This window comes from Pseudophryne corroboree, chromosome 11 (assembly GCF_028390025.1).
Source record: "Pseudophryne corroboree isolate aPseCor3 chromosome 11, aPseCor3.hap2, whole genome shotgun sequence".
Classification (NCBI taxonomy): Eukaryota; Metazoa; Chordata; class Amphibia; order Anura; family Myobatrachidae; genus Pseudophryne; species Pseudophryne corroboree.
The window spans coordinates 269,049,351-269,063,916 of record NC_086454.1 but is presented as its reverse complement, the minus strand read 5'-3'; the positions used below and the strand labels follow the sequence as shown (position 1 = coordinate 269,063,916).

The following is a 14,566-nucleotide window of genomic DNA, read 5'->3' as shown; positions in this document are numbered from 1 at the left end:
GTTGCTTTGTCATACTACATTTCTGCTTCTTCCCAGCCTGCCACATTAGCTTGTGCTACATCTTAATTCTAGGCCACGTTTTCCAGTATTCAATATTATAGAATATAATACTGAGCTAAAATGAAACAAGGTTTTACAGCAAGACATGTCATTCTAACAAGGTTAAGACTGTTCCCCTATTTTTCCATGCTAAGGACTCTGTTCTGCTGTTGTCTTGCAGGCTGCGGTGTTAACCTTGGCCTCCGTGGTCTGGAATCGTCAGAAGAGTTCATTTATAAAATTGCTACCGCCGTGGACCAGATCGATGTTTTTGAAGCCCTGGCAGCTAAAATAAAGCACTCCAAGCAAGTTGTAGAAGACTTCAAGCTCAATGGACTTTCTGCATCAATGTTTGAATAAAACGTGTACAACTGCTGTAGTACAACATTGAAGCGATTGTAAGTCATGTCAGACATTATCTATGGATTACCCATCCAGCCTAAGCCACAGCAGTCATAAAACATTGCTCCCATCAAACATTGCTCCCTGCGTGGACTGAAACGATATTCATGATACTGCAGCCAATCAGCTGCCAGGGACTGTCTCTCCGCTGTGCATGTACCACACGGATTATCTTATGTTTAAAAAATGAAGAAGAGCTCTCACATAAAACTGAATTGACCGTATCTAACAGTGGTAACCATGTACTGAATGCATCCCTGTCATCTGCCGTTGCCATTTGATCTGTTTTTTCTTGTCATCTGAATAAACTTGTTTTTTTTAAGGTTCTGATTTGCATTTTTAGATTGTATGTTATTATAGCATTATTTATTGATTGTGATGTCAATGGTTTTCAGTTTAGCACAGTCACAACACATACCAGTAAGGGAGTGACACAGTTGGGGCCGGATGTAATGAAGTCTGATTTGGCTGGATGTGCCGGTTCCCGGACAAACTCTGATGTTTTTTTAAAGCGGAATCATGTACAAGGCAAAACCATATATTGTAAAAGCTTGCCACTTTAAAAAAACGTCCAAGTTCCGCCAGGAACCCACACATCCGACCAATCTGGGCTCCATTACTTCCGGCCCTTGGAATGTCTCCACGTTGTTTAATCAGCAATGGATATTTTAGAGGAATATTCAATTATCTGCAATTTGTGCTGCTTCATGGGGTAAAATTAGTTGTGTTGCGGATGTAATGTGCCACATAATGAGCGTTCTCACACCTACATCGCAAATAATTGAATCAGTGCCTTAAACTGAAGCAACTGGAGTATAAAGGAAGGACAGTCAAAGAATTAGGTCCCAGGGCCTCTAAGGCCTCTAAAATTGACACTTAAAATTTGATTTTCTGGAATTGTTCTTTAGAAATGCATAAACCAAGCACAAACTGGAGCCGTCTATTAAAATAAAAGACTTCTCCATTGTATGTGTTCTTGATAATTGGCCTATGGCCCTCATTCCGAGTTGTTCGCTCACTAGCTACTTTTAGCAGAAATGCATACACAAAGCCGCCGCCCTCTGGGAGTGTATCTTAGCATAGCAGAATTTCTAACGAAAGATTAACAATTCTGCTATTAAGTATTTCCTTGCAGTTTCTGAGTAGCTCCAGACCTACTCCTAGATTGCGATCACCTCAGTCCGTTTAGTTCCTGGTTTGACGTCACAAACACGCCCAGCGTCCGGCCAACCACTCCCCCGTTCCTCCAGCCACTCCTGCGTTTTTACCTGGCAAGCCTGCATTTTTTAGCACACTCCCGGAACACGCTCAGTTACCACCCAGAAACACCCACTTCCTGTCAATCATTCTCCGATCAACAGAGCGACTGAAAAGCTTTGTTTGCCCATGAGTAAAATAGCATAGTTTTGTGTAAAATTGCTCAGCACGTGCGCCCTCCAGTGCATACGCATGCGCAGAACTGCCGGATTTTGGCCTATTAGCAATTCTGCTAAAAATAGCAGCGAGCGAACAACTCGGAATGACCACCTATATTTCTTACGATTTACCCTGATTGCCTCATCTTCCCTGTGGAGGGACATATGCCAATTTAGTGTGTGGTGTGGAACAAAATTGGGAATTTAAAAAGAAAGCTTAGTGTGTGGCTCCGATACCGGGACCTCCGCTGATGGAAAAATCCCCCCATTTGTTGGTCTGATCATAAAATCATTAGTACGCAGCTAGCTATATGCCGTGGCCACACATCGGGTGGTGAGCAACTGTGTGAGAGATTGCAGGAATTATTCAGGCAACTACTGACATCTGGAACTTTAACCTGGCTGTGTTACATGTACATGCAGTAGTCTTATTTATTGTTGTTCCAAACTCAAAATACACTCATTTATTAATCTTTGAAGTTATATTTGCTTTTTTAACCTTCTGTATATACTTTTGAAGAAATCATTAATAATGTCCTTTTTTTTTGTCTGAAAATGATGGTAAAAGTGTTTTATAAGTGGTAGTCTGTTCCTCAGCCAGTGTGATGGGTCAAATATGGAAAATAAAGAATTCCGTTTACTCTGTAGCAGTATATCAGATCCTTTTATACAGCAAACCAATAAGCATGGCCCATAGTGGTAGCATTAACATTCTATAGACCCAGTGAGCAGCTAGGTTTGCAGCTGGTCACACAGCAACAGTAGAAAGAGATTCACCCTAAAAGCCATTCACACAGCAACTGCAGAACAAACTCCACAATTAGCCTGGGAAGGGTTGTGGTCAGGCACCCTTTTCATTAAGATTAACAACGATCTGCAAATAAAGTAATTGTTTTTGCAAACTTGACATAGTCAGGGCCTCCCAGACTGCAGCCAGATAGTGAATGGCTGTCAGCATGCTGATTGGTGGATGGCAGAAGTTTTCCACCAATCAAAGTGCTGAGAGTCAATCACTGTATGGAAGTATGTGGAGAGACGGTGTGGGACCGCAGGAGTGGTAAATTAAGATTTTTATTATTATTATTATTATTTATTCCCATGAATGGGTGGTTAGGGGCCCCAGTATATTGCTTTACCCAGGACCTACAATGCTGGGTATAGTCTATAGATTGGGGGAATATGAGAAATAAAAATGATCTGGTTAGTATGTGTTATAAAGTATATATTACTGTATACTTACACCTATGTTAGGGCTCACAATTGTAAGCGTCATCTTTATTGTTACCCAACCCATTGGCGTTTTTCTTGGGGTGCAGTAACATTTTTAGGAACTGTGTTACATATTGTGCATTTATGATATGTAACCTACAAACAGCTAAACAATTCTAGAACAAATTACGTATGAAAGGTTCAGCCAGCAGTAACACAAATAGTAAATATTTAGGTATAGGGCCTGATTAAGGCCAGATCTTGCTCTTTAAGAGGGAGATTTATCAAATGTTCTAAAGAGTATAAGTGGAGGTGTTGCCTATAGCAACCAATCAGATTCCAGCAATCATTTATCTAGTAATTTACTTAAGATGACAGCTAGCATATGATTGGTTGTTATGGGCAACATATCCTTGTCCACTTTTGGGGGGGGGGGGTTGATAACGCTCACCCTAAATATCCTTCTCATTCAGAATACAGTACATGCCTTTATACAGAAACTGGAGATGGAGAGACTATAAAATGGCATAATTTGTTCCCAGTTCAATTTACTAAAATAAGGAAAAAATACTTTCATGAATACTTTTCAAAATTTTGGGTAATTGTTTTTTGTAAAGAGTGACTTTTATGTTCATTATCAACTCATAATTGACTGGAGAGAAATCGTAAAATAAAAATGTTAAACCTTCATTACATTTACAGTTTCCAAAATATTAATTATTATGTGAGACCAACACCAATCCAAGGTTTCTCATTTCCATCTCTTATGACAATTTATGTAAAATGTTATATGAAATATACTGGAGTAAGTAAAATATGTAGAAAGTACAAGATACAATATATTACAAATTATGTCTTTATATTTAAGCCTATAAAGTCTCAGAATGAACACTAGAGGGAGACATTTAGGAATCAGCTAGTCTCAAAAAGGAGAGAACAAGTATGAAAATATCTCGTTCATTCCATGTGGTCCATCCAATAAGGTGCGAGTTTGTTTAATTAAACGCGCTTTTATCACACGAGTTTGGACACGTGGAACATGTGAGATCCAATTAGAAATGCCAAGTTGCGGTAGTCTCTGCGAGGTTGCGTGACTTTTCTACAAAATGTGACCTGGGAGAAATGAATGAAAAAGTGGAACCATCCTTGACCTCAAAAAAGTGGCAACTGAGATAGCAGGGCCATATAAAGGCTCAAAGTGGCCACAGGGAAATTATTGAAGGTTTTTAAAAGGTATCATAAGGCTGATTTTTGCACTTTTTATTAATGGTTGAAAAGTAAAAGCAAGCAGGTGTTTTTAATCAAATAAAAGTCTTTGAGCATACAGAAAAATGTCTGTATATGTACCACTCGCATATCATTTAACCGAGGATTGAGCTTTTTATAGAAATTCACCTAAATGCTGACATTTCTTTATTGGCCAAATAAATGGTATTTAAACCCCTCAAAGTGCACTATTATTCATTTGGGGTGGTGGCAATGGGAGGGGGAAGGTTTTTTTTGGGGGGGATAACCAGAGGTTCTGTGCTGTGTCCCAACATTTTTAACTTAACTGCCTAACTGGCAATTTTGTTTCCCCCAAAAACTGATGGATGTTAATTTACATTTCCTGGGTGGCTGCTCTTCTTCACCGTGTGAGTCTTGCTGTACTGACCAATCAGCAATGATTGGCAGCACGGTAAACACTAGGGAAGGGTGCAGAAATGCAGAGGGTCTGTGATTGGCGGCTACTAGAAGATTATCTTCTGACAGCCGCCCACTCTGCATTTCTGACTGGTTGCATTGTTTGAAAACTATGTGACCATGTCAGGCAAGTGGTTAAAATAAAGATTTTCCCTACCTTTCCACCTTTTCAGGGGGATGCACACAAAAACATGTGACTTTCATCTAAAAAAAAATCAATGCGAGTCTGGAACTGGATTGCAAATGTACAGTAATTCTTAGTGCGAGTTCACAGTGAGAATGGCTCACAGGACACAACTTGCACCTGATAGGATTTACCCCCAAGAATGTACTTGACATTTTGTGTCTGTATGGGCAGATTTATTAAGCCTGGTGAAGTAATAAAGTGGACTGAGACAAAGAACCAGCCAGTCAGCTCCTAAATGTCATTTTACAAACCCAGCCTGTGACATGACAGTTAGGAGCTGATTGGCTGGTACTTTATCACCTTTCACTTTATCACTTCACCAGGCTTAATAAATCTGCCTCTATGTTCTCTGTGGGGTGTCATTTTCAGTTGTACGCTTCACTATTATAGCATGGTGGTACTGATGTTGCTGTCCTGTTCTACTGAGTTTTAATATACGCCTATGATATACTGTGTAAATGATTAATAAAATTGATACATACAGATAAAATCACTTAATTTGTGCCTTTTTTGTTCCTACAGTATTATTAACCTCAATAACATTAATTTCCAGTAATTTCCAGTCACTTTTGACCACCTCATAGCTCACAATATTGGCCCCCATTCAGGTCCAGTCGCTAGTGCTGTGCATGACACTGTCAGGAATCGACTCACCAAGCTGACATCTGTCCGCCGCTGCGGACTCCGTCCTGGGTCCCTGCGTTCATCTGTCATCCGCGTCTCTGCCATCAGACGCCATCCTGGGCCTGGGAGCGCTCCTGTGATAGCGGGCGTGTAGCACGCCGCGTTCCCGCTAGGCCGCGGCATGGGCGCCGCCATGACAGCCTCCAGCAGTCAGTATACGGCGGCCAATCCGGTGCTTGGCCGCACCCACTTTTCCTCACTCCACCAATGACTGTTCAACAAGGGGTATATATGAAGCTGCAGGATCAGTCTGCAGGCATCCTGAACTTTGTGTCACTCCTGCGACTCATGTGTAAGGATCTGGTTCCTGTTTCCTCCGTGTACCTGGATACCTACCTGCTGTTCCGTGTTCCTGGCTTTCTACCTGAGACTTTGTACTCCTGGTTACTTTTCACAGCTCCGTGGAACTTCAAGCCCCAGCAATACCTGCTTCCATCTACAGGCTTCACACTCATCACCATCTCTGTGTGCTTCAGCCTAGCAGTAGAGACTGACTCCAGGTGTGTTCCATCTCTCCACCTGTGATACAGCTTGCTTGCTGCCAGTGCCTCATCACCTGCACTGTGAGTCAGACTCCTGCCTCTGCTACCAGGTTTGCTATACAACACCATCTCTGCTGGTTCCATGTTTTAATCTGCTCTGGTTCCCATACCAGAATATTCTCTGCCACATTACCACTCATCTGTTATCATCACTACCGGTTATTATTTCATCAGTCACCATTCATTCTGTTACCATAGACTTTCAGCTGCCACGCTGTACAATTGACATTTGCATTTCCTACTGTTATTTTCTGCTGCCGTTTTGTGAACCATCTGTTTAATAAATATCATTGCGCTCATGCGCAGAAACATAATCCAGCCTCCTCGTTTTCTCCCATCCACCTCCACTGACCCACTAGCGCCCCCTCCGGGGACACAGACAAAACCAAGTCTGACAGTAAGTTCAGGAACGATGGACTCGGATGGTGGACGGAGTGTGGGGTCAGAGGCCTTGCAAAATCTGGTCTCCCGTCTGGATGGTCAAGAGGCTGCGCAGCAGCAGATGTTCCAGTTCCTGCAAGGGATGTCCTCCCGGATAGATACACTACAGCAATCCCTGCCTAGTGTACACACTTCTACAGTTCCTGTTACTCCAGCACCTGCCAGTACTGTGAGTTCTTCTATGCCGGCTGCATCAGCTCCAGTGTCACGTCTGCACCTGCCCGTGCCAAGCAAGTATGATGGCAGCCCAAAGTTATGTCGCGGGTTTCTCAACCAATGTGAAATCCAGTTTGAATTGTTGTCACATAATTTCCCCACGTCAAGATCCAAGGTTGCCTACATCATCTCTCTACTTTCTGGATCTGCTTTGAGTTGGGTGTCTCCTCTGTGGGAACGTGCCGACCCTCTGATTAACAACTATACAGAATTCGTGTCAACCTTCAGACGGATCTTTGACGAGCCTGGTCGTGCAACATCAGCTTCTGCAGACCTAATCCAACTTTGTCAAGGTACCCGTAGTATGGGACAATATGTCATCCAGTTCCAGACGTTGGCCGCAGAGATTCAGTGGAACAATCAAGCCCTGGTAGCAGCTTTCTGGCATGGACTCTCTGATCGGATCAAGGACGAACTGGCAACCCGCGATCTTCCTGTACAATTGTCTGATTTAATTTCCCTGTGCATCAAGTTGGACTCTCGCATCCGCGAACGCAACAATGAACGTGCTCGGAGTGAGCCACGCAGAGCAAGGATGATACCTTCCGTACAGTTCCAGTCTCCACCTTCTGATGAGCCTATGCAAATAAATAGGTCCCGCCTAACTCCTGAGGAGCGGTCAAGAAGACTTCGTGAGAGACTTTGTCTTTATTGTGCGGCTGCAGGTCACCAGATTAATTCCTGCACAGTGCGTTCGGGAAACGCCAGATCCTGACTTGTAAAGGAGGAGTCAAGTTGGGATCTTCTAGACAAGCTCCTTCTAATCAAGACCTTATCCTTCCTGTGACTTTAGAGACTTCAGTTGGGCTTCAGTCTGCATCAGCATTAGTGGACTGTGGAGCCGCAGGAAATTTCATCACCCAAGCTGCGGTAAATAAATTTTGCTTGCCTGTATGTGAACTTTCTTACCCAGTCTACATTACCGCCGTGGATGGTAGCCGAATCTCCAAGGGGAATATTTCTCACCAAACTGCACCAGTGGTTTTGGGAGTTGGGTTCCTACACTCAGAATTAATAAAGTTCTTAGTCATTCCTCAAGCCACCCAGGAGATTGTTTTGGGCATGCCCTGGCTCCAGCTACACAATCCACAGTTTGACTGGTCAACGTTACAACTTACTTCATGGGGTTCACATTGCCATCAGTCCTGTTTAGCCCAAGTTTGTCCAATCAAGTCTACTGAAGTAAAAACCCAGTCAAGTCTTCCTGCGGCTTATCAAGATTTCTCTGATGTCTTCAGTGAAAAGGCCGCGGATGTCCTGCCGCCCCATAGAGAATGGGATTGTCCCATCGATCTCCTTCCTGGCAAGAAGCCACCTAGGGGGCGTACCTACCCGTTATCTGTTCCTGAAACTGAAGCGATGAGCGACTACATCCGGGAAAATTTACAGAAGGGATTCATCCGTCCTTCATCATCACCCGCTGGTGCAGGCTTCTTCTTTGTTAAAAAGAAGGATGGAGGACTGCGTCCATGCATTGACTACCGGGGTCTCAATGACATTACCATTAAAAATAGTTATCCATTACCACTCATTACCGAATTATTTGACAGAGTTAAAGGAGCCCGCATCTTCACCAAGCTAGATCTCCGCGGTGCCTACAACCTCATCAGAATCCGGAGTGGTGACGAATGGAAAACAGCTTTTAACACTCGAGATGGTCATTACGAGTACCTGGTAATGCCATTCGGGTTGAGTAATGCCCCAGCAGTGTTCCAACACTTTGTGAACGAAATCTTCCGTGACGTTCTGTATAAATACCTCGTTGTTTATCTGGATGATATCCTCATCTTCTCCCAAGATCTTCCCTCTCATCGTCTACAGGTCCGTGAAGTCCTCCGACGTCTTCGTGAGAACCGGCTCTACGGTAAACTATCCAAGTGTACCTTTGAAGTTTCCTCTATACCCTTCCTGGGTTATATAATTTCCGGATCGGATCTCCAGATGGACCCGACAAAGTTGGAAGCCATTGCCAATTGGTCCATTCCAAATTCTCTCAAGTCTATTCAGCGGTTCCTGGGATTTGCCAACTACTATAGGAAATTTATTCGGGGATTCTCCACTCTCATCGCTCCTATTACCAACTTAACTCGGAAAGGGGCAGACCATTCCAACTGGTCAGAAGAGGCTTTAGCGGCCTTCCAGAAGATCAAGCTGGCCTTTATGTCTGCTCCAGTTCTGTCCCAGCCAGATGTAAACAGGCCGTTCGAGTTGGAGGTGGATGCCTCTACAGTTGGAGTTGGAGCTGTTCTCTCCCAGAAGGGAACCGATGGGAAAATCCACCCCTGTGGATTTTATTCTCGTAAATTCCTCCCTGCAGAAGCTAACTACTCCGTTGGAGATCAAGAACTACTGGCGATTAAGCTGGCCCTCGAGGAATGGAGGTATCTCCTGGAAGGGGCCAAACATCCGTTCAACATCTACACGGATCATAAAAATCTGCTATATTTAAAGGCAGCCCAGTGCCTTAATCCTCGCCAGTCCAGGTGGGCTATGTTTTTCTCACGTTTTAACTTTAAGCTTCATTTCCGCCCAGGTTCGCAGAATGTTAAAGCTGATGCCTTATCCCGATCTATGGAATCCGAAGAGGAAACGCCTGACTCAGTTCCACATTCCATCCTGAGTCCAGTGGTATTTGCTGCATCTCAAGTCTCCCCAGCTCCTCCTCCTGGTAAGACTTTTGTTTCCCCAGAACTCCGTCCCAAGTTGCTGTCTTGGGCCCATCAATCCAAGTTCACTGGTCATCCCGGTGTCCTGAAAACCTTCAAGTTCCTCTCTGAGACATACTGGTGGCCAAAGATGAAAGCTGACATCAAGGATTTCGTAGCATCCTGTCCTAAGTGTGTGCAGCACAAGACTCCTCGTCAGTCTCCAGCAGGTCAGTTACAACCATTGTCTATTCCTAGTCGCCCTTGGTCACACCTGTCCATGGACTTTATCTCCGACCTTCCTCCTTCTCAAGGATACAATACCATCTGGGTTGTATTGGACAGATTTACCAAGATGGCCCATTTTGTTCCTCTCCAGGGTCTCCCTTCTGCCCCAAAACTCGCCCAAATCTTCCTACGGGAGATTTTCCGCTTACATGGTCTACCCTCAGAAATAATATCCGACCGAGGTGTACAGTTTGTAGCGAGGTTTTGGAGGGCTCTCTGTTCTGCCATGCAGGTTAAACTGAAGTTCTCGTCATCTTACCACCCTCAGACGAATGGGCAGACAGAGAGGGTTAATCAAGAACTAGAGACATTTTTAAGATTGTATGTTTCATCTTCTCAGGATGACTGGTTTGATCTGCTCCCATGGGCCGAGTTTGCCCACAACTTCTTCCGCTACCACACTGCTACTGAGACAACTCCATTCTTTGCAGTATATGGGCAACATCCTCGTGTTCCAGACTTCCAAGAACTTCCTCACATGGATGTTCCTGCTGCCACTACTGCCCTGAGTCAGTTTTCTTCGATCTGGAGGAAGATTCACATTTCTCTCAAAAAGGCCTCCAGCCGGTATAAATACTTTGCTGATCGCAAAAGACGCGCAGTTCCTAGCCTGAAACCTGGGGACAAGGTTTGGCTGTCTACCCGGAACCTCCGTCTTAGGGTCCCGTCTATGAAATTTGCACCACGTTTCATTGGCCCCTTTCCTGTCGAAAGAGTCATCAACCCTGTGGCCTACAAGCTGAAGTTACCACCTTCTCTGCGAATACCTAATGCTTTTCATGTTTCTCTCCTCAGACCTTTAGTCCTGAATCATTTCCAAAGAGCTCTTCCAGTTGGCCCCAAAGTTCGAACTCAGCGGGGCGTGGAGTTCGAGATTGGCAAGATTCTGGATTCCCGTTGCCGGTATGGACGTCTTCAATACCTCGTCGATTGGTCCGGTTATGGTCCAGAGGAGAGAAGTTGGGTGAATTCGTTGGATGTCCATGCTCCAAGGTTGGTCCGTGTCTTCCATAACACTCATCCTTCCAAGCCACGTGGGTGTTCGGTGCCCACCCTTAAAGGGGTGGGTACTGTCAGGAATCGACTCACCAAGCTGACATCTGTCCGCCGCTGCGGACTCCGTCCTGGGTCCCTGCGTTCATCTGTCATCCGCGTCTCTGCCATCAGACGCCATCCTGGGCCTGGGAGCGCTCCTGTGATAGCGGGCGTGTAGCACGCCGCGTTCCCGCTAGGCCGCGGCATGGGCGCCGCCATGACAGCCTCCAGCAGTCAGTATACGGCGGCCAATCCGGTGCTTGGCCGCACCCACTTTTCCTCACTCCACCAATGACTGTTCAACAAGGGGTATATATGAAGCTGCAGGATCAGTCTGCAGGCATCCTGAACTTTGTGTCACTCCTGCGACTCATGTGTAAGGATCTGGTTCCTGTTTCCTCCGTGTACCTGGATACCTACCTGCTGTTCCGTGTTCCTGGCTTTCTACCTGAGACTTTGTACTCCTGGTTACTTTTCACAGCTCCGTGGAACTTCAAGCCCCAGCAATACCTGCTTCCATCTACAGGCTTCACACTCATCACCATCTCTGTGTGCTTCAGCCTAGCAGTAGAGACTGACTCCAGGTGTGTTCCATCTCTCCACCTGTGATACAGCTTGCTTGCTGCCAGTGCCTCATCACCTGCACTGTGAGTCAGACTCCTGCCTCTGCTACCAGGTTTGCTATACAACACCATCTCTGCTGGTTCCATGTTTTAATCTGCTCTGGTTCCCATACCAGAATATTCTCTGCCACATTACCACTCATCTGTTATCATCACTACCGGTTATTATTTCATCAGTCACCATTCATTCTGTTACCATAGACTTTCAGCTGCCACGCTGTACAATTGACATTTGCATTTCCTACTGTTATTTTCTGCTGCCGTTTTGTGAACCATCTGTTTAATAAATATCATTGCGCTCATGCGCAGAAACATAATCCAGCCTCCTCGTTTTCTCCCATCCACCTCCACTGACCCACTAGCGCCCCCTCCGGGGACACAGACAAAACCAAGTCTGACAGACACACAGTACCGATGTTTGTTACTTTCCAGGGGAAGCAGTGGTCTACTTGCCCTGGCCTGGCAGGAAATTAGAATGAAATAGAGCACATTACACATATGAAAAGTCTTGTCCTCTTACTTATTGAACCACTTTTGCATATATACATACCTCCTATTTTCTGGGACTGTCCTGGTGTCCCACCCCCAGGCCGCAGTGTCCCATGCAGGGAAGGGACTTGAGGGGAGCACTGTCATCGTAACATAACAGAGCATGGGCTGCTATTGATGGGCTGCTCCTTCCTGTGCCGGTCAAATGGTCTACTGATTTGTGGAGGTAGAAGATTAAAAAAATACATACATACAGTATATATATATATATATATATATATGTATATGTACCTTGGATGATCCGGCACTCCCTTGCTGGTATTGGTAATGCTGGGTGCTCGTGCTATAATGTATAAGTTCCACTGTTGCTGAATTAGCAAGTTGCACGTCACTCCATTGTAAAAAAGGTGCTTTTAATGAACTTTTGAATTTAAATACATGGAAAAAACAGCCTGCCCGTCATATCAACGGCTCGTTTCGGGACCTGGCATAGTCCCTTCGTCAGGATTAATTCTGGCTGCTGTAATCAGTGGTAAAAAACATGCTGTGAAAAGAAAAGAAGAAGTGTGCTAAATCTTACCTTATATCCCTGCTGGTGTGTGTGTTCAGCTGCTCACGGATGGATAGATATATATATATATATTGTGGTTTATCTAAAATCTGTCTGAATTATGTTTGTATTAGCTGGCTAATGCTGAAATTAAACAGTGTCCTGACTTTATCTGTAATATATATGAGCTGAGTCACTTGCTACCTAGTGGTGTGTACACACGGTGAGATATTTTCTTTACGATTTTTACTATATAGTCAAAATCGTAAGAAAAGTATGTGCAGATCGCAAGGTGGAAGTTACCTTGCGATCCCGATTTGATGCAGATGCGCGGTCCAGCACGGTCGGCATCGCAAGACTAGATAGACTGTGCAGGCAAGTCAATTTTGACTATCTCTATAGAAGAGATAGTCAAAATTGACACTTAGCCAAAATCGCACATAGTATCGCAAGCACAATCATTATGAGCTTGCGATGCCGACCTAGCCCCCGTCGCATAGTGAGAATCGGGCATAGCCCGAATCTCACCATGTGTATGGGCCTTTAGTATGTCGTTAAACAGCATAGATCACCATAAGAGAAATCAATATTTCTTCCAATACAAACAATAGGCAGGATATGGGCCGCATTGCAAAATATGTTTTATAAATAAAGGATTACATTTGTAACATTTTTTTAGTTTGCTGCAGATCTCCATGGTGGCATGTGTGAGCACAAGTTTTGGCACATGTATGGGCAAGATACAAGAAGATATAAATGCTGCTGTCTATGTTAGTAATTCTTTGCACAACCTGTGACAAGGTATTCTAAGAGATAGTATTCAGAAGTTCCTTGAAGTCAATAAGGTCATTAAAAGGAATCAATATGGGTTTATGAAGGACAGATCCTGTCAAACCAACTTACTTGGCTTTTATGAAACAGTAAGCGCAAACCTAGATCAGGGTAAAGAGGTGGATGTAATCTTTTTAGATTTTGCAAAAGCGTTCGATACTGTATCACACATGAGACTTATCTACAAGCTACAAGAATCAGGGCTAGGAAGCACAATATGCACTTGGGTCAAAAACTGGTTAGATAATAGGGAGCAGCGCATTGTGGTTAATGGATCTTTTTTAACTTGGACTGAAGTGCTAAGTGGTGTGCCGCAAGGCTCAGTATTAGGACCGCTATTGTTCAATATTTTCATTAACGACCTAACAGAAGGTCTAGAGAGCATGGTGTCAATTTTTGCAGATGATACCAAATTGTGTAAAGTTATAAATGCGGAGGGGGATGCTGAGTCTCTTCAGAACGACTTAGTTAAATTAGAAGCTTGGGCAGCAAAATGGAGAATGCGCATCAATACAGACAAGTATAAGGTAATGCACTGTGGTAACAAGAACAAAAATTACACCTACCACCTACTAAATGGGGTAAAATTAGGGGATTCTGTACTGGAAAAGGACTTAGGTGTCCTCATAGATAGCAAACTAAGCAGTAGTACCCAAAGTAGGACTGCAGCAAAGAAGGCTAATAAGATATTAGCATGCATAAAACGGGGAATTGATGCTAGGGACGAGAGTATTATACTCCCGTTATATAAATCACTTGTGAGGCCACACCTTGAATACTGTGTACAATTCTGGGCACCTTACTACAAAAAGGATATCCTGGAGCTAGAAAAGGTTCAAAGGCGGGCAACCAAACTAATTAAGGGTATGGAGACGCTGGAATACGAGGAAAGGCTTGCAAGACTAGGCATGTTTACACTGGAAAAGAGGAGATTAAGAGGGGACATGATCAACATTTACAAATATATAAGGGGACAATATACAGATCTTGCGCAGGACCTGTTTTTGGTTAGATCAACACAGAGGACACGTGGACACTCGCACAGGTTAGAGGAGAGGAGAGGAGATTCCACACAATACGGCGTAAAGGCTTTTTTACGGTAAGGACGATACGTGTTTGGAATTCCCTGCCTGAGGGAGTTGTAATGGCCAACTCAGTCAACACCTTTAAGAATGGGTTAGATAAATTCCTAATGGATAAGGATATCCAGGGTTACGGGGCATAGTCACGCACTATGGTTATTATAAAAAAGAGGGGTTAATCGGAACGGCAGTCAGCAACTTCAGT

At 44.2% G+C, this 14,566-nt stretch overlaps 1 protein-coding gene across 5 annotated transcripts in view; it reads left to right on the top strand.

The window, feature by feature from the left end:
- Nucleotides 1–766, top strand: part of LOC134969438 (uncharacterized) — a 191,348-nt gene extending 190,582 nt beyond the window's left edge. For 3 of the 5 annotated variants that reach the window (XM_063945393.1, XM_063945389.1, XM_063945390.1), the window contains exon 5: nt 221–766. In XM_063945393.1, coding sequence (XP_063801463.1) covers nt 221–399 — 179 coding nt within the window. In that variant the 3' untranslated portion in view covers nt 400–766. The remainder of the gene's footprint in view (nt 1–220) is intronic. The other 2 variants (XM_063945392.1, XM_063945391.1) reach the window with 1 other exon arrangement.
- The last annotated feature ends 13,800 nt before the right edge of the window (nt 767–14,566 follow it).